This window comes from Leucoraja erinacea, chromosome 3 (genome assembly GCF_028641065.1).
Source record: "Leucoraja erinacea ecotype New England chromosome 3, Leri_hhj_1, whole genome shotgun sequence".
Lineage (NCBI taxonomy): Eukaryota > Metazoa > Chordata > Chondrichthyes > Rajiformes > Rajidae > Leucoraja > Leucoraja erinaceus.
In genome coordinates this window covers 105,475,891-105,503,361 of record NC_073379.1, presented here as the reverse complement: position 1 = coordinate 105,503,361, position 27,471 = coordinate 105,475,891, and the positions used below count along the sequence as shown (strand labels likewise).

At 42.2% G+C, this 27,471-nt stretch overlaps 1 protein-coding gene across 1 annotated transcript in view; it reads left to right on the top strand.

The window, feature by feature from the left end:
• Window positions 1-27,471, top strand: part of LOC129695907 (adhesion G-protein coupled receptor V1-like) — a 491,758-nt gene that overhangs the window by 119,971 nt on the left and 344,316 nt on the right. Inside the window, exons 29-34 of the mRNA XM_055633356.1 lie at window positions 2,350-2,565; window positions 7,221-7,436; window positions 13,296-13,540; window positions 16,712-16,893; window positions 21,475-22,295; window positions 23,465-23,674. Of these exons, the coding sequence (XP_055489331.1) occupies window positions 2,350-2,565; window positions 7,221-7,436; window positions 13,296-13,540; window positions 16,712-16,893; window positions 21,475-22,295; window positions 23,465-23,674 (1,890 nt within the window). The remainder of the gene's footprint in view (window positions 1-2,349; window positions 2,566-7,220; window positions 7,437-13,295; window positions 13,541-16,711; window positions 16,894-21,474; window positions 22,296-23,464; window positions 23,675-27,471) is intronic.

The following is a 27,471-nucleotide window of genomic DNA, read 5'->3' as shown; positions in this document are numbered from 1 at the left end:
TTGTACAAAGGCTAGAGATGAAAAGACAAAGACACGAGGATTGTGTAACTCAGTGGGTCAGGCAGCATCTTTGGAGAATATGGAGAGGTGGTGTTTTGGGTCGGGATCCTCCTTTAGACCTGGTTGCAAATTGTGAAGCCAGAGAAGGAATATAGGGGGGGGGAAAGGGAAAGGTGGGTGCGGATTAATTGGGGTACAGGGAAGGAAGTTGGTGGGCTTGGAGAAAGACAGGGGGTGGCTTTGTTTGTATGTTAGTCACCTACAATTGGAGAATTCAAAATTCATATCATTAGCTTGCAAGCTACTCAAGTGGCATATGAGGTGCTGTTCCTCCAGTTTGCAGGTAGCTTCACTCTGACAATGGAGGACAGGAAATGTCAATGTGGTAAGGGGGGTTAAAATGGTTAGCAACCAGGAGATCCAGTAGGCCTTGACAGAGTTGACAGAGCGCAAATGTTCAGCAAAATGGTCACCTTGTCTACACGGTCTCGCGGATGTATAGGAGACCATATCAGGAAAAGCGTTTATTGCAATGTAGCATAGAATCACTCAAATTATGTCTACCAAGCACCCATTATTAATTATTCCATCAGAGGTCTTTCCCGGGATGGTGGCTGGAGCAGTCACAACAGATGAATCGCAGTGTGGGCTAAATAGTTTGCAATGCCCATTTACAAATACATTTATAAGTAGGATGCATTAAATACATTGTTCATTACAATCATTCCTCCTCTATGAAATTGATTGCATGCAATACCTTTCTGATACTCGCTCAAAGGTATTTGGTCCCATTCATGTGTAATTTTACTCAGTAAGCAGCTTTCCTATTATGATGTACAACAAAACCAATGGTAACCAAGTTTACTCAATGAGTAGGCAGAATTTTGGTTTCTAGGTATTGGGTAAATGTCCAAGGAGTTAGATGGAGCTCTAGGGGCTAGTGGAACACCTGTCCCTTCACCTCCCCCCTCGACTCCATTCAAGGGCCCAAGCAGTCGTTCCAGGTGCGACAAAGGTTCATCTGTATCTCCTCCAACTTCATCTACTGCATCCGCAGCTGATTTACATCGGGGAGACTAAGCAGAGGTTGGGCGATCGTTTCGCCGAACACCTCCGCTCAGTCCGCAATAACCAACCTGACCTCCCGGTGGCTCAGCACAACAACTCCCCTTCCCATTCCCAATCCGACCTCTCTGTCCTGGGTCTCCTCCATTGCCAGAGTGAGCAACAGCGGAAATTGGAGGAACAGCACCTCATATTCCGCCTGGGTTGCTTGCGTCCGGATGGCATTAACATTTGAATTCTCCCAATTTTGCTAGCCCTTGCTGTCTCCTCCCCTTCCTTAACCCTTGAGCTGTCTCCTCCCACCCTCCTATCCACCCGCCCTCGGGCTTCTCCTCCTCCCCTTTTCCTTCCTTCTCCCCCCCCACCCCCCCATCAGTCTGAAGAAGGGTTTCGGCCCGAAATGTCGCCTATTTCCTTCGCTCCATAGATGCTGCTGCACCCGCTGAGTTTCTCCAGCAATTTTGTGTACCGTGGAATCAAGGGATATGGGGAGAAGACAGGCACGGGTTATTGATTGGGGACGATCAGCCATGATCACAATGAATGGTGGTGCTGGCTTGAAGTGGCCTTCTCCTGCACCTATTTTCTATGTTTCTATAAATCCTTGTCTCATCGTGTGTCTATAAATCAGGGAGTGATCTGTTGATATACAACAATCCAGGCCATCAGTATGTAAAAACAATGATAACATTGACTGTGTGCAACTAGGCATGAGGAAAGGATACATCATTCAAGAGAGTCAAGAGTGCTTTGTTGTCACCTGTCCCAGATAGAACAATGAATTTCTTACTTGCCTCAATGATTATCGACCAGTGCCGCTAATGTCATCAAATTTACCCATTTATTGATGGGGAATGTGCCAGTAGATGCACAGTGTCTCTTGCCCAGAGAATATGAATTGAGGACCAGAGGACATAGATTTAAGGTGAAGGGGAGAAGATTTAATAGGAATCTGAGGGGTAACCTTTTCACACAAAGGGTGGTGGGTGTATGGAACAAGCTGCCAGAGGAGATAGTTGAGGCAGGGACCATCCAAACATTTAAAAAACAGTTAGACGTGTACATTTTTGGAGGGATGTGGACCAAACACAGGCAGGTAGGACTAGTATAGCTGGGACATGATGGCCGGTGTGGGCACGTTTGGCTGAAGGGCTATCACTATATAACTCCATGATTGGAAATTAGATGTTAATTTAATTTTAATAAACATTATTCTGTCTCCTATTTTTTTCCCCATGGACTCTATACCGTGCCCCACATTGGACGTTCCATTCAATTTATTAGTTGCTGGATCTCCACGCCTTGGATCAAAGAACGACATCATCGCCCAAGTGATAATCAATGCCAACGATGATGCATTTGGAACCCTGCAGCTCTCCACTTCTGCTGTACGGGTTTATGAAAATTACGTTGGACCAATAATCAACGTCACAAGGACTGGAGGCATATTTGCGGATGTTTCTGTAAAATTTCAAGCTTTGTCAATGACAGCAAGAGCTGGTAGGACATATGAATGCTTATTACTGTTACACATGGAGCCAAGTCTTAATGTTCTGTCGTATGTTAATTAGCATTTTTATACCTGAATGCAGGGCTTGAAATTAACGGTTATCCGGTTGCCAATGGCCACCTAAAGTCCCTCCGGGCAACCTAAAAGCTGTGTCATTTTGCCCGGCTTGATACTGCATATACTGGTTTATACCGCAGATAGACACTAAAAACTGGTGTAACTCAGCGGGTCAGGCTTAAAAGGAAAAAGGGTCAGTGACAGGGGCTCCACCTTCTCCTCCTCCTCCCTCCTCCATAGCGGCCACTGCGTGCCACTCCACCAAAAGCGATCACCCCTTTCAAAACAAACCCGCACGCCAAGGCCGGGAGGAGGGAGGGAGGGAGAAAGGGGTCGGCCCCCTTCCACCGTCTGAAGCACCCGCCCCGCACCTTCCTGTTGGCTGGTGGAGGAGGGGAGGTGGTGGCGAGGAGATCCCAACTGCCTCCCCCTTTGGCGGCGGCACTTGGCGGTGGACAGGGACGGACAAGGCAGTGGGGCGAAGATGCCGGTGTAACCTGACCTGCGCTGACCTTCCTTCCTTCCTCCCCCCCCTCTCTCTCTTGTACGCCCCCCCCCCCCCCATCCCCCTTATCCTGGGACCCCTCCTCCTCTCCATCCCGCACTGATCCCCATTCCCGCCTCTATTCGGTCCTCTCTGCCATCCCATGTGCTCCCCTCCCCATCTACCCCCCCCCCCCCATCTATTCATCCTGCATTGATCTCCCTATCCACCTCGCTTTCATTCTCCTGCGCCCCCCATCCACCCTACACTGTTCCCCCAATTCATCCTGTAATGACCCCCCCTTCCCATCCATCGTGCCCTCCATCAACATTCATCCTGTACTGATCCGCCCATTCATCCTGCACTGATCCCCCCCCCCCCCCCCCCCCATTCAACCCCCACTGACATCCCCCGCACTCTCCCCCACAATTTTACCTACTCCATCCAACAAACACTAATTCCTCCACCTCAATCCATCCATCCCGCACCGATTGCCTCCTGAACTCCCCTCTCCCCCATCTATCTATCCTGCACTGATTCCCCCCCCCCCCCCCAGACCTTATTGTGCTGGAAATGTCTTCAGAGTGAACATTGCATTCCGTTATCAAACATGGTCAATCAAATGTGTTTTAATTCCCAATGTTATTATTTGTTTAGTCCATAAAGATGGATTAATTAAATTGTGAACACATGAAACATTAAAACCGCAGTGTTCGATTGTCACTGCTACCATTGACATGTTATTACAGAATTCATTTTAACGGCAAATCAATGCTCTTAATATGGAGTATCAGTACTGTAGTTATTTAATGAGCAACATTCACAACTATATGTTGGATTTATACAGGTTTTACTTCTACAGTCGATCATATACATCACAAATTTTGTCAGGAGATATTTCAGTTGAAATTTTAACGTTAATTCCGAAGTGGGGATGATGGAAACAGCGTTTATCAATAATTTTTTTTAATTTGTTGCTTACAAACTGGGTACCTTCATTGCTGTTCACAACTCGTACATCTAATCTGAATGTCCGGTAATGTGGCTTTTTGACACCTTTAAACATATTACCAAAAATACATTTGCTGCAGTTATGTCCTTTGGCCATCTCTTGTCAGTTAGTGTAATGTTTAACCTGTCAGATGGGTATAGTCGGTTTTAACAGCTATTATCATAAAATGCCTTTAGAAAATTCCTTGCAACCAGTATATTTTGTTGTGGATAAATGATGTGGGAAGCGAGAGTGTTTATGTACCAATAGCAATAACGTCAGGATTGCAGCTGATGAGAGGACTGTTCAGTTATTTTTACAGGCGGGACGCCTCTTAATATTATCAGTGTAGTCCTCTCACTTGATTAACTAGATTTTCCAGCAAAGCATGTTGCTTTCCATTGAATGCCACTACTCTTGTCAAGGTGTCTGTGCGTTAGCAGACCTAACGAAAATATCAATAGACAATAAGTGCAGTAGGCCATTTGGCCCTTCGAGCCAGCACCACCATTCAATGTGAACATGGTTGATCATCCCCAATCAGTACCCCGTTCCTGCCTTCTCCCCAGATCCCCTGATTCCGCTATCTTTGAGAGCCCTATCTAGCTCTCTCTTGAATGTACCCAGGGAACCTGCCTCCACCGCCCTCTTAGGCAGAAAATTCCACAGACTCTCAACTCTCTGCGTGAAAAAGTGTTTCCTCATCTCCGTTCCAAATGGCTTGCCCCTTATTCATAAACTGTAGCCCCTGGTTTTGGACTCGCCCAACATCAGGAACGTGTTTCCTGCCTCGAGCGTGTCCAAACCCTTAACAATGTTTCAATGTGATATCCTCTCATTCTTCTAAACTCCAGAGTGTACAAGCCCAGCTGCTCCTTTCTCTCAGCATATGACAGTCCCGCCATCCCAGGAATTAGCCTTGTAAACCTACGCTGCACTCCCTCAATAGCAAGAATGTCCTTCCTCAAATTATTGATCTAAACTACGGTATGTTGCAAGCTTTGTTAAAGATACAATAAGTATAAATGGCACATAGAGCAAAAGCAGAACAATTATGATGCGTCTTTATAAACATTGACCTAGCCTATTTTGGAGTATTATGTTTAATTCTAGTTACCACATTGTTTCAGTTTGGTTTATTGGCATGTGTGCCAAAGTACAGAGAAACGTTTTTTTTGCTGCTAACCAGTCAACAGAAAGATAATACATGATTACAATAGATCTATTTACATTGTATAAATACATGATAAGGGAATAACATTTAGTGCAAGATAAAGCCAGCAATGTCCGATCAAGGATAGTCCAAGGATCACCAAAGAGGTAGATAATAGTTCAACACTGCTCTCTGGTTGTGGATTTAAATAAAGCATGAAGGCATTAAAAGGTCGGGAAATGATTTAGGTGAATGGTTCCTGGGATGAAGGAATAGTTGTATGAACAGTTTGGAGATGTTGGGAGTGTTTCCTTGGAAAAAAGTGATGGTAAGTTTCCTAAAAGTATATAAAACAATGAGATATCTTGGTAGAACAGTTGGTAGGTTGGCTATTCCCTTTACTGGAGGGGTTAAGGACTAGAAGGCACAAGTATAAAATAAAGGGGATGAGAATCAAGAGTTACATTGGAATAAAGATTCTGCGGAGCATGTGGTTGGAATCTGGACTGCACAACCTGCAGATGGGGTGGAGGCTTCACTTGTGGCCTTGAAGTGAGAATAGCATGGTGCGGAAAATCTGCAAAAAGACCCTCAGTATCTAGAAAGTAACAGAGCATGGCTCTCATTACCTGGAATTAGTTGTTGGAAGTCTTCACCTCATCAATGGGAGAGAGATCTATGGCTCTTTATTGGCATGTACTGAGGTACAGTGACATTTCTTTCATATACATAGAAACACAGAAACATAGAAAATAGGTGCAGGAGTAGGCCATTCGGCCCTTCGAGCCTGCACCGTCATTCAATATGATCATGGCTGATCATCCATCTCAGTATCCCGTACCTGCCTTCTCTCCATACCCCCTGATCCCCTTGGCCACAAGGGCCACATCTAACTCCCTCTTAAATATAGCCAATGAACTGGCCTCAACTACCCTATGTGGCAGAGAGTTCCAGAGATTCACCACTCTCTGTGTGAAAAAAGTTCTCCTCATCTCGGTTTTAAAGGATTTCCCCCTTATCCTTAAGCTGTGACCCCTTGTGCTGGACTTCCCCAACATCGGGAACAATCTTCCTGCATCTAGCCTGTCCAACCCCTTAAGAATTTTGTAATGCAAATTTCAGCAACACAATTCAGCCAAGTTTTACTTTTGATCCTAGATTAAGTACTAATTGTAGAGAAACTGTCCACTAAGAAAATATACAAGTCTCCAGGATTTGATGCCAATTCCAAGTCCAAGATGAATCTTTTCTTCAAATTTCCATTGCTACATTGGTGTACCCATGAGCCCATTAAGCCAGTGTTACTGAAATAATAAAATCCTGCAAAACGATTTAATCAACCACAGGTAGCGGACCAACACATTCCTCGGTGGCTATGATTTGGGTGGGTAACATGGTTGAGATACTGAGCTAATCATTGACTCAGAAATATAAGCTCAAACCCCAACATTCAAGAGAGAGCTAGATAGGGGTCTTAAAACTAGCAGAGTCAGGGGATATGGGGAGAAGGCAGGAACGGGGTGCTGATTGGGGATGATCAGCCATGATCACATTGAATGGCGGTGCTGGCTCGAAGGGCCAAATGGCCTACTCCTGCACCTATTGTCTATTGACAAGTATGGAACTTAGGTTCAGGTTAAATAAATTTATTAATCCAATTTAATTAATCAATTAAATACATTTGGAATAAAGCTCTACAGCCATAATAATGACCACTAAAACCACTGCATATTGAAAGGGTTGGTAGACAGCATCGGGGCATTGCTGTGGCAGAGATGTTGAGGATGTGATCTTTCTGTGCAGTAATCATTCTGTGATTCTATACAACGCGAGTGACCTTTAGATACAACTTTTGTTGAATTACACACATCATGTATAACATTGTATTCCATCACATAGTAACAGGTTAGAATCTTTCTAAATCCTAATACTTTACAGGATTTTTTGATTAATGCTGCAGGTGAAGATTACAGCATCTCATCCTCTGATGTCATCTTACTCGAAGGGGAAACCAGCAAGGCAGTGCCAATTTACCTCCTTAATGATGTTGTTCCTGAACTTGAAGAGTCATTTTATGTCAAGTTAATTAATGAAACCACAGGAGGAGCTGTGCTTGGAGGAATTACACTGGCAACAATTACAATTGAGGCTTCAGATGACCCTTATGGATCCTTTGGTAATGTGAAGTGTTTTTGCATTAAATGGTTCTCGAAATGCATGATTAGTTTTTTTCCTCCCCCGACTCAAACAAACCTGCAGGAGGCATTGATCAAAATTTAATTTGTGCATGGAATTAAGTGACAAATGTTACAAATCTGAGTATGCCTCTCATGATTCTTCACCAAGATTAGTCAGTGGGCAAATTCTTGGTAATCATTGAACCAAAATGAAGGAGTAGAATTTGCTTCAATCAATGTCACTCCTGGTGGTTGCCGGAACCTTAGCAACTTAAGCAATGGCAGCAGCATAAGTTGCAAATAAACCCTCAGAAATCCCCAAGCAGACTGCATGTAGCAAACTGTTGCTCGTACTGTTTTGCATAAGTTGCTGGACCTAATGAAGGCACTTTAATCATTATTTTAAAATATCACTGTTGCTCTCAACTTTAATTTGGAATTAAAGTTTGCAGTCATAGTCGCGACCCATCAAAGTTCTGAATATTGAACAATCTCATCTGGTGCACCAGGGGAGCAATCTAGCCAGTGTGTGAATCCAGACGCACTGTTTATCCAAACTGCTTCCTCTAGTCAGGGCCAGTTAAGAATGGACAATAAATACAGGGTTACTCGTGATAACGATCCATGAATGGATACATTTAAAAGAGAATAAAGTTGCATGTTGCACGTAAGGTGAATGTTGCATATACTCTGGCTCCCATGTCTTGGTACCTGTTAAGACAACAATGTCTTGGTTTTCTCAAAAAAGGAAGGCATTGGTAGTTTAGTTTAACTTCTTATAACAAATGTAAAGCACTTTGGCCAACGAGAGTTGTTTTTTAAATGTGCTATATAAATAAATGTGACTTGTGACTTGACTAACTATGAACTTAATATTCTGAAATCTGTTAAAACTTGTATTGCTACAGAAAGAGGCTGTGGCAGAACGTTAAGGGCTGGGGTGAAATATGATCCTTCGTCATCAGCTAAGAATTTCCTCATGCATTGCTCTAATGAAGTGTTAAAGAAAATGTTACTTTGACCTTGTAAGAAGGAACTGCAGATGCTGGTTTAAACCAAAGATAGACGCAAAAGCTAGAGCAACTTTGGGACAGGCAGCATTTCTGCAGAGAAGGAATGGGTGATGTTTTGGATTGAGTTCTGAAGAAGGATCTTGACCCGAGATGTCACCCATTCCTTCTCTCCAGAGATGCTGCCTGTCCCGCTGAGTTACTCCAGCTTTTTACTTAGACATTAGGCTGGCAGAGACCTTCTATGAGAAGACTGCTACATTTCTGTTGTCTTAAAGATCTATTTCTACAGTTTGTTTGAACACGTCTCCTTAAACTTCTGGATAATGTACCTGGCTCTTCTTCATGGGTATGTTTGTGATATATGTCAGTAGAACAGGGAACATGGCATTCTTCCAGTTTGTCAGCAATTCTGCATTAGGATGGAGAGTGACACAGTTAATTCAGACTAGGGTCCTGAGCTTAAAGAAAGGAGACTTTGAAGATATGAGACGGAAATTGGTAGACGGTAAACTGGCAAGTTATACATAAAGGGTTGACGGGGGAGATGCAATGGCAAAGATTTAAAGACCGCATGGATGAACTCCAAAAATTGTTCATCCCTGTCTAGTGAAAAAATAAAATAGGGAAGGGTGCTCAACTGTGGCTAACAAGGGAAATCAAGGATAGTGTTAAATCCAAGGAAGAGGCATATAAATTCGCCAGAGGAAGCAGCAAACTGGAGAACTGGAAGAAATTTAGAACTCAACAGAGGAGGACAAGGGTTAATTAAGGGGGGGGGGGGGGAAGCATGAAGGATAGCTTTAGGGGAATATATAAAAGTGACTCTAAAAGCTTCATTAGATATGTAAAAAGGAAAAGATTAGTGAAGACAAATGTAGGTGCCTTACAATCAGAGACAGGTGAATTAAAAATGGGAAACAAGGAAATGGCAGAACAGTTAAACAAGTACTTTGGTTCTGTCTTCACTAAGGAAGACGCAAACAAGCTCCCAGAAATACTTGGGGACCGAGGATCTAGTGGGAGGGAGGAACTGAAGGGAATCCACATTAGTCAGGAAATGGTAGGTACGCAAAAATGCTGGAGAAACTAAACGGGCGTGGCAGCATCTTTGGAGCGAAGGAAATAGGTAACGTTTCGGGCCGAAACCCTTCTTCAGACTTAGGTAAACGGTTGGGACTGAAGGCAGATAAATTCCCAGGGCTTGATGTGCATCCCAGAAAACTCGAGGAGGTAGCCCCAAAAATCATGGATACATTGGTGATCATTTTCCAAAGTTCTCTTGACTCTAGATCAGTTCCTGTGGATTGGAGGGTAACTCCACGTTTTAAGACAGGAGTGAGAGAAAAAACAGGGAATTATAGACCAGTTAGCCTTACATCGGTCGTGGGGAAGATGCTGGAGTCGATTGTTAAAGATGTTATAGCAGCGCATTTGGAAAGCAGTGGAAGGATCGGCCAAAGTCAGAATGGATTTATGAAGGGGAAATCATGCTTGACTAATCTTCTGAAATTTTTTGAGGATGTAACAAGTAGATAAGGGATAAGGGAGAGCCAGTGGATGTAGTGTATTTGGACTTTCAAAAAGCCTTTCACAAAGTCCCACACAAGGGATTAGTGTGCAAAATTAGAGCACATGGTATTGGGGGTAGGGTATTGACATGGATAGAGAGCTGGTTGGCAGAAAGGAAGCAAAGAGTAGGGATTAACGGGTCCTTTTCAGAATGGCAGGCAGTGACTAGTGGGATGCTGCAAGGCTCTGTGCTGGGACAAATTTTATTTACAATATATTAATGATTTAGATGAGGGAATTAAATATGACATCTCCAAGTTTGCGGATGACACAAAGCTGGGTGGCAGTGTGAGTTGCGATGAGGATGCTATGAGGCTGCAGGGTGACTTGGATAGGCTGGGTGAATGGGCAGTTACATGGCAGATGCAGTATAATGTGGATAAATGTGAGGTTATCCACTTTGATGGTAAGAACACGAAAGCAGATTATTATCTGAATTGAATCAGATTAGGAAAAGGGAAGGTGCAATGAGACCTGGGTGTGCTTGTACATCAGTCACTGAAAGTAAGCATGCAGGTACAACAGGCAGTGAAGTAAGCTAAGGTACACAAAATTGCTGGAGAAACTCAGCGGGTGCAGCAGCATCTATGGAGTGAAGGAAATAGGCGACGTTTCGGGCCGAAACCCTTCTTCAGACTGATGGGGGGTGGGGGGGAGAAGGAAGGAAAAGGAGAGGAGGAGTAGCCCGCGGGCGGATGGGAGCATGGGAGGAGACAGGTAGAGGGTTAAGGAAGGGGAGGAGACAGCAAGGGCTAGCAAAATTGGGAGAATTCAATGTTAATGCCATCCGGACGCAAGGTCCCCAGGCGGAATATGAGGTGCTGTTCCTCCAATTTCCGCTGTTGCTCACTCTGGCAATGGAGGAGACCCAGGACAGAGAGGTCGGATTGGGAATGGGAGGGGGAGTTGTTGTGCTGAGCCACCGGGAGTTCAGGTTGGTTATTGCGGACTGAGCGAAGGTGTTCGGCGAAACGATCGCCCAACCTACGCTTAGTCTCCCCGATGTAAATCAGTTGACATCTAGAGCAGCGGATGCAATAGATGAGGTTGGAGGAGATGCAGGTGAACCTTTGTCGCACCTGGAACGACTGCTTGGGTCCTTGAATGGAGTCGAGGGGGGGAGGTGAAGGGACAGGTGTTGCATTTCTTGCGGTTGCAACGGAAAGTGCCCGGGGAGGGGGTGGTACGGGAGGGAAGGGAAGAATTGACAAGGGAGTTGCGGAGGGAGCGGTCTTTGCGGAAGGCAGACATGGGGGGGAGATGGGAAGATGTGGCGAGTGGTGGGGTCACGTTGGAGGTGGCGGAAATGGCGGAGGATTATTTGTTGTATTTGCCGGCTGGTGGGGTGAAAGGTGAGGACCAGGGGGACTCTGCCCTTGTTGCGAGTGTGGGGATGGGGAGAGAGAGCAGTGTTACGGGGTATGGATGAGACCCTGGTGTGAGCTTCATCTATGGTGGCGGAGGGGAACCCCCGTTCCCTGAAGAACGAGGACATTTCCGATGCCCTGGTATGGAATGTCTCATCCTGGGAACAGATGCGGCGTAGGCGGAGGAATTGGGAGTAGGGGATGGAGTCTTTACAGGGGGCAGGGTGGGAAGACGTGTAGTCCAGATAGCCATGTGAGTCAGTGGGTTTGTAATGTATGTCGGTCAGGAGTCTGTCCCCTGCGATGGAGATGGTGAGGTCAAGGAATGGTAGGGAAGTGTCGGAAATGGTCCAGGTGTATTGGAGTGCCAGATGGAAGTTGGTGGTGAAGTGGATGAAGTCAGTCAGTTGTGTGTGGGTGCAGGAGGTGGCCCCAAAGCAGTCGTCAATGTAACGGAGATAGAGGTCGGGGATGGGGCCCTGGTACGTATTGAACAAGGATTGTTCAACGTACCCGACGAAAAGGCAGGCGTAGCTGGGGCCCATGCGTGTGCCCATAGCTACGCCTTGTGTTTGGAGGATATGGGAGGAGTCAGATGTAAAGTTGTTGAGGGTGAGGACCAACTCTGCTAAGCGGAGGAGAGTGTCAGTGGCTGGGTATAGGTTGCTTCTCTGGTCGAGGAAGAACCAGAGGGCTTTGATGCCATCCTGGTGGGGGATGGAGGTGTAGAGTGACTTGACATCCATGGTGAAGATGAGGGGGTGAGGGCCTAGAGAGTGGAATGCGTGGAGGTGGCGGAGAGTGTCTGAGGTGTCTAGAACATCGGTGGGAAGGGATTTGACCAAGGGGGATAGGATGGAGTCAAGGTATGTGGAGGTGAGTTCGGTGGGGCACGAACATGCTGAAGTAAGATAATGCTATGTTGGCCTTCATTGCAAGAAGATTTGAGTTTAGGAGCAAGGAGGTCATACTGCAGTTGTACAGTGCCCTGGTGAGACTGCACCTGGACTATTGTGTGCAAATTTGATCTCCTAATTTGAGGAAAGACATTATTGCTATTGAGGGAGTGCAGCGTAGGTTCTCCATGTTAATTCCTGGGATGGCGGGACTGACATATGATGAAAGTGGGTTGACTAGGCTTGTATTCACTGGAATTTAGAAGGATGAGAGGGAATCCTAGCAAAACACATAAAATTCATAAAGGATTGGACAGGCTAGATGCAGAAAAAATTGTTCCTGATGTTCGGGGTGTCCAGAACCAGGGGTCACAGTTTACAAATAAGGGGTAGGCCATTTAGGACTGAGATGAGGAAAACATTTTCACCCGAGGAGTTGTGAACCTGTGGAATTCTTTGCCACAGAAGGCTGTGGAGGCCAATTCACTGGATATTTTAAAGAGAGATTTAGCTGTTAGGGTTAAAGGTCAAAGGTTATGGGGAAAAAGTAGGAATGGGGTACTGTTTTTAGATGATCAGCCATGATCATATTGAATGACGGTGCTGGCTCGAAGTGCTAATTGGCCTACTCCTGCATCTATTTTTCTATGTGCTGATGTGGCCATAAGCCTTTCTTCAGGTCACTGGTCCTACATGTTTCTGGCATGCTGCCTATTTTAGACTGGAAGGTAACGTGGCTTAACATCTCATTTGATTAGGCAGCACATTGAGCAATGCAGAAATTCTTTAAAACAACACTGAAATATTAGCCCAGATTGTGCTTGAGGTCTGTATAGATATTTGAATATACAGCCGGATCATAAAATGAACAATAAAGATAATCTGAAGTGTTATTCGCACCATTTTAACCTTTTTTGCAGAGTACTCAAATCAGATTATTGTTACACATTAATTGGTTTGCAATCTTAAGAGCATAAAATGAAATTAATCCTAAAGGTTTTTGTTTTAAATAGTTTTCGAAAGGACAGAATTTACTGTTGCAGAACCGGAATCTAAAACCACAAAGATAAATCTGCCTGTTGTTCGAAATGCTGGGACACTTGGTAATGTCACAGTCCATTGGGTTGCCACCATGAATAAACAAGACATTCCCAGCGATCTCCAGGAGAATTTGGGAGAGCTGATTTTCACTCCAGGGCAAACTGTACAAACTTTGCAATTGGAACTTCTAGCAGATGATATCCCAGAAATTGAAGAGGTAAGGATGGTGAATATATATTCAGAATATCACACACTTAGTGAACGTAGAGATTCTCAAAGGGATATCACTAGAAAATGCACAAACGAGGCATTCATTCATCCCTCAAAATGTGGACTGATTCCTGTGCACAATGACCTGCGGTGATTTTATTTTTGCTGTTGGAAAATAGATTCTTACCACAGATAACACAGTTAAATGGACAATTAACTTCCAGACTTTGCTAGTGGTGCATTGTAGATGGCTGTTTGATTAAAATCAAGAAAGATTGTTAATTAGTGACAAGAACCTCAATTATGCAAGATAATGATTGATAAGCCAACCTGGCCATTGTTGGCCACTCGATCAATAGATGGCAAGTTTTTCAAGGTTTCAATTGTCTAGCTCACATTGGATTCCATGCGAACTAACCTTCTAAACTCGCCTACCATGCTGTAACTTGTCAAACGCTTTGCTTAAAGTTGATGCAGAAAATGTTCAACACCTGCCTGGCCTCAGCAACTAGCTTGGTAATCCCTCTGACATTTATTCCACCATTGATGTCAGGCTCAGCAGCTTGTATTTCCATGGCTCCTCTCTGCTGCCCTTCTTAAGTACACGTACAACATCACCACCCTCCAGTCTTCTGAACCTTCACCTGTGGTTAAAGTGATATAAATATCTCCACAATTTCCTCCTTCGCTTTCCACAAGGTCTGAGGATGTACTTGGGATTTATCCATCTTAAAGTGCTTTAAAAACACCTATACCTCCTCTGGTCATTTGTATATGATCTAGGACTGCACAACTCCATTGTCTCGATTGCTTAGATTCCATGATCATCCTCCCTATTGCTGTACCCTCTCTCAGAGTTGTCATTATGTTCCCTTCATTGAAGAGGCACCACCCTCCACTTGGGTCCCACCCAAACATTTCCTAACCATGTCCTCCAGAGATGCTGCCTAAACCACTGGTCTCTCCCCTCTCTCTGCTGTGCATTTGCCAGGCCTATCTGCTTATCTTTCTCTCTTTGTCAACAGCATTTTCCGCCAACTCCTCCTCTGCCTCCTTTCTGTTCTGAGACCCTCCCTTGCCAATGTTGTTTAAACCCTCCTGAGTTGCACAGACAATTCTTCCTCCCAGGATATTGGTTCCCTCTCAGTTCAGGTGTAACCCATCTCTCTCCAGTACGGATCGGTGACTACTTTTCATTTTAGTCCCCTCTGTCCACAAAATCTGTGGAAGCAGAGTCATTGGCATTATTAAAGCGGAGATTGGCAGGTTCTTGATTAGTAAAGGCATCAACGGTTACAGGGAGAAGGCAGGAGAGTGGGGTTGAGTGGGAAAGATAGTTCAGCCATGATGGAATGCTGGAGTAGAGGGGCTGAATGGCCCAATTCTGCTCCTGAGAATCAATTGATCAACTGAGCAAGAAATTGATTCAAAGGTGGGATTGCATAGTCTTTCCACGGTATCAATGTTAAATGCCCAATCGGGGAAAGTGCGGGTGGGTCAAATGACTGTATGCATGTAAATAGATTTATTTATTGAAATCGTATTCTATGTCGCTCTTCCAGGGAGATGCTAACTACATTTTGTTGTCTCTGTACTTTACACTGACAATGACAATTAAAGTTGAATCTGAATCTGAATCTGAAATGGGATCTAGTGGTGTGGGGGTGAATGTAGGATGTCCAGTAGGGTCTTGAGTAACAGGTGGAAGTCTGATCAGGACCAGCAGAGCAGAGGTCGGTTGAATGAGTTCTGGAGGTCAAGAGATTGGGGCTTGGTTGAGAGGAAGTCATTGGGTGGTTAGTTGAGTGAGGAGAACGGATGGCGAGGTGTTTGCATGGTGCTTTGGGCAGTGGAATTACGATGAACTGGTAAGCAGTTTATTTGAAGGGGCCCCTAACTAAATTGCGCTTCCAGTATTAGTCTTGGATAGCGCAGGAGGCTGCCTCTAAATTATGTTGCCCACCAGCTGTGCTATTATAACCCACTGGGTGAGCCCAGCTAATTACACACTTTTAGGCAATGTGATCTAATTTCCCAGCAATTGGTTTAAAAGAACATTGGAATGGTGCCATTTACACAGAAATCTCATCATTGCTGCAAACGCTATTTGGACTCAAATTTCTGAAACCACCCAGAAATAACTAGAATCTTGTTCTGTTTTGGAAGTGACTAAATTAAATCAAGCAATCTTTATGCATTGTTCCTTGCTACAAACAGACAGGAATTTTGAGAAATTAAAGCTTGAGTTCTTTGCCTGGCCGTTTAAATATAATAATAATGATAATAATAATAATAATAATAATAATAATAATAATAATATATTTTATTGTGATTGCACATAAACGCAATGAGATTTGGGTATGCAGCTTCCATCCGATGTCATAACTTAAGTAACTAATAAAAGTTAGATTTAGATACCCCGAGAACACGGTTTGTAAAAGAACATTACAACAGTAAAAGTCAAAACAGTTCAAACAGACTAAAGTGCAGATGTGTCTGTGCGACGTGACCATCCGAGGGAGACAGTCCAGGGGGGGTGGGGGGCACTCAGCAGGGCCGGTTCAGAGCCGCTATAGCTCTGGGAATGAAGGTGTTCCTGAGTCTGGAGGTTCGGGCGTAGAAGGCCTTGTAACGTCTGCCGGAGGGAAGTAGTTTGAACAGTTCATTACATGGGTATGTGGAGTCTTTATGGTTGCTGATGGCCTTCCTGAGGCAGCGTGTGTGGTAGATGCCCTCCAAGGCTGGTAGCGGTGTCCCAATAATCCTCTGCGCTCTGTGGATGACACGCTGAAGAGCTCTCCTCTCCGCCTCCGTGCAGCTGAGATACCACACAGAGATGCCATACGTTAATATGCTCTCTGTGGTGCAGCGGTAGAAGGTTGTCAGCAGCTGTTGGGGCAGACCAGTCTTTTTTAATGTTCTTCAGAAGAACAGTTGTTGCTGTGCCTTCTTGAACCAGCGCAGTGGTGTTGGTGGACCATGTGAGCTCCTCTTTGATGTGAGTGCCCAGAAACTTAAAGCTGGACACTCTCTCCACACTGTCCCCGTAGATGGAGACCGGGGCGTATTTTCCATTATGGGACCATTAGGTGAATGTTATTACTTTTCAAAAATGTAACTTTGACATCAGTTTCATTGTGGCATGTAAACAGTTTTAAACATAAACCTTCTTTTGCAGGTTATTCAAGTGAAACTTACTCATTCCACTTATGGGAGCTCGGTTGGGAGAAACAATGTTGTGAATATTATTGTTCCAGCAAATGACAACCCACACGGCACTGTTCATTTCACACACACTGTGTACAGAGTTCAGGAGCCACTGGAAAGAAACGCCAGAGCAAATATCACAGTGGCAAGAAGGTGTGCTAAATATTGTGGAAGTTTAACAATTAAGCAGTTGTTTGTGAAGTTTGGGTATAATGTGGGTTGAACATCTCAATATTATTATACTAAAGTTGATTGTATTAAAGTTGACAGCACTTGCTTGTAACAGGGAATAGATGAAAGTATTTTCTGGAATGCATGCGTTTGTTGTTAACCGTAGGAACCTGGCTGGTGCCCACGGAAATACCCTGCCACTCTGCAACAGTGATCATCTTCATCAATGAACCATTAACTGACTTCTTCTTCTTCAAGTCCGTTGCAATCTCAGATGTCGTTGTGCCAGTATCTGGCGCAGGTCACAGCGGGTCGGGTCGGTTCAGCCAGGTCCTGGGGGCTGCACTGGGGGGCATCGTCACACTCCAGTAGGTGGGACATTGTCTGTACTGCTCCACAGCTGCATGTGTCTTCTGCCTGGTAGTTCCATGCTTTCATAAGTGCTTTGCACCTCCCCTGCTCCTACTCGTAATCTGTTGAGGGTCTTCCAGGTTGGCCATGGGAGGTCGTGCCCGCTGGCGAGGCATTCAGTCGGAGTGATTCCTCCCTCCATCCAGTCGTGGGCTCGTGTGTTGAGCTGGGTCCATTCATCTTTCCAGATGTTGGTCCTTGCTGCCTGCAATTAACTGACTGCAATATTGTGACTATTATATGCCTATTCACACATTTTGTACTGAAAATGGTTGAAAAACATAGAGATCGCGCTTTCAGGGGGTCAGTGATTTGTGATGGTTAGCGTTAGACAACGTTGCTGACCCTAAACATGCCATTTTGCAAGAGGTCTAATTTCTTTAGAAAATTGTTGTTGGAGATTTTTTTTAAAAAATGGGCCAAAATGTAATGCCAGTGCTACCCATCTGACTCAAGTTAACAGTATCAGATAAGTTGATATTGAATGAGTACTCATGTAAATAGCTCGTTCTAAGCATCCCCCAGTCTAGTTTCAGTCAATAAAATACTGAATCAAGCACTTGAGCAACTAAACTTTATTTAGGATAACACAACACAAATTCCCCTATACAATACCTAACCACCATGGGTTCGATCCTTGTAGCTGCTTGGCCAAGACCTTCTAGCCTCGTGCAAGCAGAGACACTCCAAAGGGTCACGCAGCCCCAAGCGCTCTTCCAGAAGATCGACAAAGGACCTCGTGGGGGCTGACTTTTATAGGTCCCCGAACCTTGAGGGGCTGAACCACATAGGGATGGTCTCTTTATAATCCAATCATACATATTGGTTGTAACAGTACATAATTGACAGTTCCCCAACCCAATAATATAATCTTAAATACATTGTATTAGAAAGAAGCTTCTAGAAGGAAGCCAACACAAATTAGTAGTGCAACATGTGCCCTGGGATACAAACAGTTCCTCCAAGGCTCAACATTTCAACCAATCAACAATTCACAGATTAACCGTCTCGCAACATTATTTATACTATTTACAATGCCCTTGCAGCGAACCAATCAAAATGATGCATTTAAGGTTCGTTTGCAAAAGTGCTATACATTTTATCAAGTTAGGAGAAACAAGGAGAACACCTGGATCCTTCACCATCCTGCATACCAATCTAAGCCTAGACTGGCTGGCACCATCCAAAGCCTGTAAATTTCAGCTGACAAGTGTTAAGCAATTCTGACAAGTGCAGGGATTCTCCATTTTATGGTGTCTTTAATTTGGTCAATATTAACACTTAAATCCAAATTGATAAGAGCCTCTGCAGTGATGGAACATCATGTGCTAGAAAACTGTTGCAGAAACAAGCTCTCTCCATCAAAAGGCAGAAACACTATCAAGTTCTTTGAAGAGCTCTGATGCCCCTGTAAACCAAAAAGTATTCAAAAGTACATCGGGATGTTAAGTATCAGGAAAGAATGTAAATAAATCATTTACAGATCAACTTGAAAGTGATTTCAAATAGTTAAACCAATGATGGCAACACAATTGATTTTGAAGAAATGTATGTAACCTACATCAACGCTGTTCTTGCATCAATTCTAACCCCCACAGGTTCAGTGAATAAAATTCATTATGGATCTGGGGAAATTACAGCAGATTCAGGTCCTTGTATATCATATCATAAGGACATGCACATCAGTGTGCAGTCGGAGAATTGCTGATCAAGTTTGGGATGTAAATGTTTGCATCCAGTGCTAATGTTGTGCTTCCTGGCAATTCCCAGCAAGTTCCATTTATAAAAATACTCTTAGACGTTAGTAAGTTTCATCTATTTCCTTTAATATTACCTTTAGCTGTATTTTGCTACCTGTCCGTCCTTTAACTTAAATAATATTTATTTACTCTCCGACTACTTCAATTTTCCAGCATCTGCAGTTCTTTCTTAAACATTTTGTCTACTCCACTGTGAAATCTCTTCAAGGTATGTCTACTTTGAAGAAGTTATCCTCCTCCCTCTGAAGACAGTTCAACGACCTCCTCTCTAACTGCTCCCCTCTGTGATTCCCCCTTCCTTCCGACTTCACGACCACATCCTAACCCAGACCTGATACCACAGCCACATTTGCTTCCTCAGGACATGCCTGCGCCTCCACCTTGTACCTCATGGCTTCCAGCTCCAGTTCCCTACCTCCCAGTTCGGACCCAAGCCGGACTATCAATACAGACTGGCTATCCACTGCCATACACAACAATTCTCCCACTGGGCACTGAGATCTACTCTGGCTGCTATGCGCCGGCACCAGCAGGACCTCGCATTGACTCCCCAGGAAACATCGGGCCTCACTCACCCAGACCTGCAACAGACCCTATTTCCTTCGCTTCATAGATGCTGCTGCACCCGCTGAGTTTCGCCAGCACTTTTGCCTACCTAATATTTATTTATGCAGAGAAACTTATCATTAATCACCAGTGCAAAGAATTCCCAAGAATGAATTGTGGATACAGAGTTCAGCGTACTGAAGCAGCGATATAGCTCAATTAATATAGTATAATAAACCAGGATTGACCTTCTAGACATATAATGAGCGTGCGTTCTCTCCATCAAGTACTCCAAGACCCCTGTCATCTTTGTGAATCACTTTATTGCCACGGTTAAGTTGTAACTGCAGAAGATCCAGAGAGCAGTGTCCATTGATAAAGCATCTTCAAATGCTTCTTCAAGATCTTCCATCATAGGTCATATAGTGGATAGGTACTGATGATTCCATGTAGTTTATTTCCATTCTTAATCCCTCATCAAATAAAGCAGTCCCGGCCTTCACATAGCGGTGAACATTACTAGATTGTTGTAAAAATCTGTTTAGTTGTCCAATATCCTCCATTGGAGAAAGTCTTCAGGCTTTTGTGACATATAACATATATAACATATAACAATTAGAGCACGGAAACAGGCCATCTCGACCCTTCTAGTCTGTGCCGAACACGTATTCTCCCCTAGTCCCATATACCTGCGCTCAGACCATAACCCTCCATTCCTTTTTCGTCCATATAACTATCCAATTTATTTTTAAATGATAAAAACGAACCTGCCTCCACCACCTTCACTGGAAGCTCATTCCACACAGCCACCACTCTCTGAGCAAAGAAGTTCCCCCTCATGTTACCCCTAAACTTCTGTCCCTTAATTCTCAAGTCATGTCCCCTTGTTTGCATCTTCCCTCCTCTCAGTGGGAAAAGCTTATCCACGTCAACTCTGTCTATCCCTCTCATCATTTTAAAGACCTCTATCAAGTCCCCCCTTAACCTTCTGCGCTCCAAAGAATAAAGCCCTAACTTGTTCAACCTTTCTCTGTAACTTAGTTGTTGAAACGCAGGCAACATTCTAGTAAATCTCCTCTGTACTCTCTCGATTTTGTTGACATCCTTCCTATAATTAGGCGACCAAAATTGTACCCCATACTCCAGAATTGGCCTCACCAATGCCTTGTACAATTTTAACATTATATCCCAACTTCTATACTCAATGCTCTGATTTATAAAGGCCAGCACACCAAAAGCTTTCCATTCTCAATCCCTGACATCAGTCCCATAATCTTAACTCTTCACTGCCTTCTCTATTGAAAGGTAATGCAAAATAATGTCTTTTTTATTTAACTTTGAGTGCAATATAAATGAACTTGTTGGTTTTATTTAGGCACATTAATCTTTAATCACTAGTGCAAAGACTTCCCAAGAATGAATTGTGGATACAGGGTTCATTAATGATGAGAAGCTTTCCTGCAATGTGGCTGTGAAACTTAACTGTTGGCATGAATGTAATGCCCCCGTCCCACTTAGGAAACCTGAATGGAAACCTCGGAAGACTGCGCCCCACCCAAGGTTCCCGGAGGTGTTTGTCAGTCTCCCTACCCGCTTCCACTACCTGCAACCTCCAGCAACCACCTGCATCCTCCGGGAACCGCACGGAAACCTTGGGTGGGGCGCAAAGTCTCCAGAGGTTTCCATTCAGGTTTCCCAAGTGGGACAGGGCATGATATGGCTTTTGTTTGATGGTTTATTTGTCTTATTTCTTTTGAATTGTGGATTTGATCTGGATTCAATGAGTAAAAATATGTGTGTGTTAACGTTTTCTGATGCTCTTCAACTGTGTTTGTTTTCCATGCAGCGGAGGTCATTTTGGGCAATTGCGATTACTTTACAGCACCTCTGAAATTGATATTGTCGATCTTCTGACAAGAGGAGGGCAGGACCTTCTCTCTTATTATGACCCCCCAGTTCCTGGATTTGCAGAAGGACCACCTATTTTCCAGCTGAATGTTTCTCAGGAGATAAATGCTTTGCATGCATGTGCAGCTTCTTGTCTCAAAGAACAAGCTTGTGTGGCTTTCTCATTCACTGATTTCTTTGGACAAGCGGCCAATTGTTCTTGGATTGGTTCATCATCTGATGTATTGGTTCCCAGCGTAGAATTTGCAACATATCGCAAGAATATTTCCAGTGTGGCCACCCTGCTGAGTAACCGGGCCACTGCTGGCTCTGATTATGAGCCAACCTCTGGAGTCTGGGCTGTCATGCATGAAGGAGATGCGTTTGCTAATCTATCAGTTTTAATACAAACTGACGCTGTGGCGGAACTTGATGAAAAATTTGCCATTTCGCTTTTAAATGTGGAGCTGCAGAACTATAATGTAAAGGTTATTCCAGAAAACCAACCTACAGTCGGCCAACCAAACATCTCAACTGTTATCATAGCCATGAATGGAGATGTGTTCGGCATCTTTCTCTTGTACATTGCAAACGTCAATGCCACGGAAAAAGGAAGTTACCTTGAAGTAAGAGAAGAAACTCGGCTGACAGTACAGCTTGTGGTGGACAGGAGTGGTGGAAGTCTTGGTGAGGTGACCGTGGAGTGGAGTGTAGTTGGTGGCACAGCCAGAAAGAACATTGATTTCATAGGTGATGGTGAAATATTAACATTTGCAGAAGGTAGGATGGATGTGAATGTGTAAATACTACTCTGAAAGTAAGCATGTTATTTGCATGTGTTAAATGCTTTAAATACTTAAAGATCTTCCTTTTATCGGAGATGCTAATCCAGCTGCCTGTTCTGTTTCATATTAACTACAAAATGGGATATCTTTAACATGAAGTATATTTTTGATTGTATGTTGCTCATACGGTGGGATTGTAACTTATTATTTTTGCCGAGTAAATAACAAAATACATTTCTTGAAATTTGCATTCCAAGTCTGAGTTTTGAAGTTGTGAGGATATTTCTTTAATTTTTAATTTACAGACCAAACCAGGACATTGGGGCCAATGGGACTAGGGCACTACTTTTGTTCCACATGAGGTTTAATGACACCAATATATCTCTGCCTTTATCTCAATCCTTCTCTGCCTTTTACCCTTGTATAAGTAACTATAAAAAGCAGATGTCAGAATGTATTTTGCACCTGTGGCTATTTACCTGCTGATCTAACTCAAGTTCTGCAAAAACAGCAAAACTTTAAAGACGTGGATCAGGAAAGAAACATAGAAACATAGAAATTAGGTGCAGGAGTAGGCCATTCGGCCCTTCGAGCCTGCACCGCCATTCAACATGATCATGGCTGATCATTCAACTCGGTATCCTGTACCTGCTTTCTCTCCATATCCCCTGATCTCTTTAGCCACAAGGGCCACATCTAACTCCCTTTTAAATATAGCCAATGAACTGGCCTCAACTACCTTCTGTGGCAGAGAATTCCAGAGATTCACCACTCTCTGTGTAAAAAATATTTTTCTCATCTCAGTCCTAAAAGATTTCCCCTTTATCCTTAAACTGTGACCCCTTGTTCTGGACTTCCCCAACATCGGGAACAATCTTCCTGCATCTAGCTTGTCCAACCCCTTAAGAATTTTGTAAGTTTCTATAAGATTCCCCCCTCAATCTTCTAAATTCTAGCGAGTACAAGCCGAGTCTATCCAGTCTTTCTTCATATGAAAGTCCTGACATCCCAGGAATCAGTCTGGTGAACCTTCTCTGTGCTCCCTCTATGGCAAAAATGTCCTTCCTCAAAATTGCAAAATGGACAGATTTTAAATTGTCTCAGAGAACTTTGCAGTAAAAGTGATACAAACTACATTTCAGTTTCTTTGCATTTCTCTTGCAGGCGAGAATAAAAGAATTGTCACGTTAATAATCGTAGATGATGAAGAACCAGAAGATAATGAAACCATTGTAGCCCGTTTGACACACACTGAAGGTGGCAGCCGTATTCTACCCAGTTCCGACACCGTCACTATAGTTATTCTGGCCAACGACTATGTGGGAGTAGTAGTTAACTTTCAAGCATCCTCTCTATCAGTCACTGGACAGGAAGGTGGGTTACTGTGTTTAATGACACCACTCCTAATAATCCTCATCAATTTCTACAGTGCCGCAGCATTTCTCAGCCTGACTTTGTGTATTTTAACCATGACATTTTTATAAAGAATACTGGAGGATAAAATAAGAAAAAAAAAACTTCTACATGTATGTAAAACGATGAATTTTGTAACAATTTATTTTTTATTTTATCCTCCTGTAATGTGCTCCAATGAACAGTGCAACTTTAAGATTTGAAAATGATCTTTACCTTTTTATAAATACCAGTATATCTTGCAAACGATGGGAAAATTAAGGACAATCTCATCCAGGATTAACGTAAAATAATGCCCATTGTGCTCCAAAACATAGTGGGAAGTGAACCAGAGTGCTGCTGCTTTAAAGCTACTTTGGACTAGAAAGAGGATGCATCTTCCTTAATGGCCTGTTGAAAATTAGAAATTGAGGAGATATTAATATCACTTTTCCTGTACGACATTTTGACAGGAGGAAAGTACTTTCTGAGGGACAATCCATGATTTGATTCATTTTTTTGGATTTTTGGCCAGGTGGTTATACATTCTCCTGTCAAGAGATTATTATAAATCATGATTGACAAACATGTTTTGTATTCATAAATAATGTTCTTGAATATTGTTTAATTTTATACCAGCTCAATATTTTATGAGAATATAATGGTGGTGATAATTATTGATTTATCAACATGATTTATAATATATAAGAATGCTGAAGAGGCCATCTATAATTGTCATTTTTTTCCAGAGGCATATTTAGAAGCTATTCCTTCATCCAACTATAAAAGAATAAGTAAAACTTGATCATGTTTGCTATGTAAATAATTGAATGGAAGCATTAACTATGCTGCTCTCTCCCACCGCATGCACAAACTAGTATTAATACTTACGTAAAAATGATGACATTATTACAGATGGCTCCATTAAATCACCATATTAAAGGCTTTACTGATGGGGGGTTGTGCTTTTATTTTACCATATAACTTGGTGTGTCTTTGCAACTTGGTGTGTCTTTGCAACTTGGTGTCTTTGCATTAATGCTTCTGATTTGTCCGTCATGGTGCCAATTGAAGCACAACCCTGATTGGTCGAAAAGAACCATCAATGTTGTTTAACTTTCAAAATGTATTGGCTTTTAAATAGTTGTTAAAGAAATATTAATTTTACTACTGTTCCTTTTTACACAAAATAAATCTACATATATTATGACTTGCCTATCCAACAATCCACAGATAATTATTGGTGTGATTTTGGAGGAGGATGGATGTAGTGATACAAAAACTCCATAAAACAGACACAATAGTGTTGCATTTGTATGCTGATATTCTTCTGATTTGAAAGTAATTGTAATCTGGAATAGCATCTGATAGTGTTTTATTTTACTTGCTCATAGGATTCATTAAACATATCAGGAACTATTTCCTGACTTGATTGTAATGTCTTTCATTCCATAATCATTCTTTGAATGACATGCCCAATGATGTCCAATGCCTTTTCAGATGCTGTGGCAAACACTTAAGATCTCGTGGTATTTTTTTTTATTTAATCCGTTCCCCCACCCCATCCCCTAGACAGAATACCTTTGTTGTTGCTTTCATAACAGCAGAATATATCACACATTGAAAACAATTAATTGTGAAGCATTGTGGAGCATTCGAATAAAATAAGTTCTGTATATATGTAAATATTATTATGAAAGATACAAAATTTTCCACAATATTCTATGAATTCCAATAGAATTATATTTTCAAGACATATTAGGTGTGACTTGCTGGTTATTTAAAAAGTAATTCAAAGAGTAATTCTTTTCTTGGAAGTATGTTTTGCAAATTCCATTGAATGAAAAGGTCAAACAGTTGAAGCGATGATGTGTATAATTTGTGACTGTGTTCTTGGAGAATGGGGATACCTGCCTGAGCAAAGCACAATGTCAGACTTGTTCTTGTACTTGTGCCATTCAATGTCGTATTCGACAACGATATTTGAAATGTGGGGATTTTTTTCTGTGATTTAACTTTTGGGTGCAATTTAAAAGCCAATGCAATACTGTGTGTTCTGACAATGCAAAGCTGTTTGCAGAAGTTTATAATACCAAATTTAACACCGTGAAAACAAGGATCATATAATTGCAATACTTTGGGAAATATAAACTTTATATATTTATTAATACTATATTTGATATGTGAATTTAAAATTCAAAAGGATTTATTTTCAGCAGAATTACAGAGATTTGTCTGTTTCATTCAAAGAATTTAAAAAAATTAAAGAGTTTTAATATATTTCAGAAGTATTTCATATGTTGTTAGCTTAATTTTAATATAATTTACTGTGTTTGAGTATCTAGCATTGTTTTGTAATTGTTAAAGATTTTTTCTTGAATTTTTTTCGACAAAATAAATTCTGCTGCAAAGTAGAACTATTCAATGTATTTTTTTTATTGGTAGATGTCTTGTTTTATGGCTTCCACTCACATTTATTTTAAATGAACATTATTTTCAAGTGAAAGCAATTTGCCTTCTAATTTTGTGATTGTTCAAACCCTTCCTTGTTTTTTTTTTGCACAAAATCAATGTTTAACATTTACATAATCTTTTGACCTTTCAGGTAGATGCAAATATACATTTTGTTGCATGCTTTTCATGTGGTTATGCAATATAAATTTTTTTGCATGCATTATCATAACATACTGTAGCTGATACATACGGCATGACAAATTTCCATCGTAATACAACAAAAAATATTTTAAATCGAGAAGATTCCGAAATGAATCATTCAAACTACTTCTGTGTTGTCTAATGGTTTAACTTTGGTGTAAACTAAATTGTAGTGAAGTATTGCATGTGTCATTGCATGCCTTTGGCCATGTAGGTTTATATTCTGGTCTTTGAGCTGAAAAGAAGTAAATATTATAGCTGTTTCATTTGATAACACTTGAATGTATGTGGCAAAATATAATATTTACTGATTGGAATTCACGAAGAAACCATTAGTACGGAATGTTTTTACTGAAAATGCAATGTACCCTTTGTATTTCTTTCTTGTGCATGTTCAGCATGGTTTCTTTGTTGAATTGCGTTTGCAATAAGGAATGCAGCACATAAAGATGTTTGGATCATTTTCAATCCTGCATGCATGAATATGTGAACGAGAGCAAAGACTAAACGTGGATGAATATAAAATATTACAGTTTTGACATGAATTATAGGTCATGTTACAATGGCATGGTTTAACTCATTTTCACCATTTTGTTTTGCTTTTATCTGATCCCCTTGCTCTCGTTCCACAGTACTTTGTCTTTCTCATCTATGACTCATCTACTCTTTAGAATCACTTTTGTTCACTGCAACATATTTTTGAAGCAATGCCCACTGCTCCCCTTCCACTTCCACACTGATTAAATTCTTATTGGAGATTCAGCCACAAAATAGCTGATTTTCCATTTCATAATCTAACTGGATACGAGACCAGGCTTGTAGAGATGAATTGCTTACTGTTATCATTGAGTTCTTATCTTCTCATTTGCACTGAAATTAACATTGATCTTGTCTCCAATTGCTCTCCCCTAAATTCATTTACTATCTTTCCACTCTATGAAAACACATCAATCCAAATTTTATTACCACGTGTTTAAGAAGGAATTGCAGATGCTGGAAAATCGAAGGTACACAAAAAAGCTGGAGAAACTCAGCGGGTGCAGCAGCATCTATGGAGCGAAGGAAATAGGAATAGAAATAAAAATAGGAGTCTGAAGAAGGGTTTCAGCCCAAAATGTTGCCTA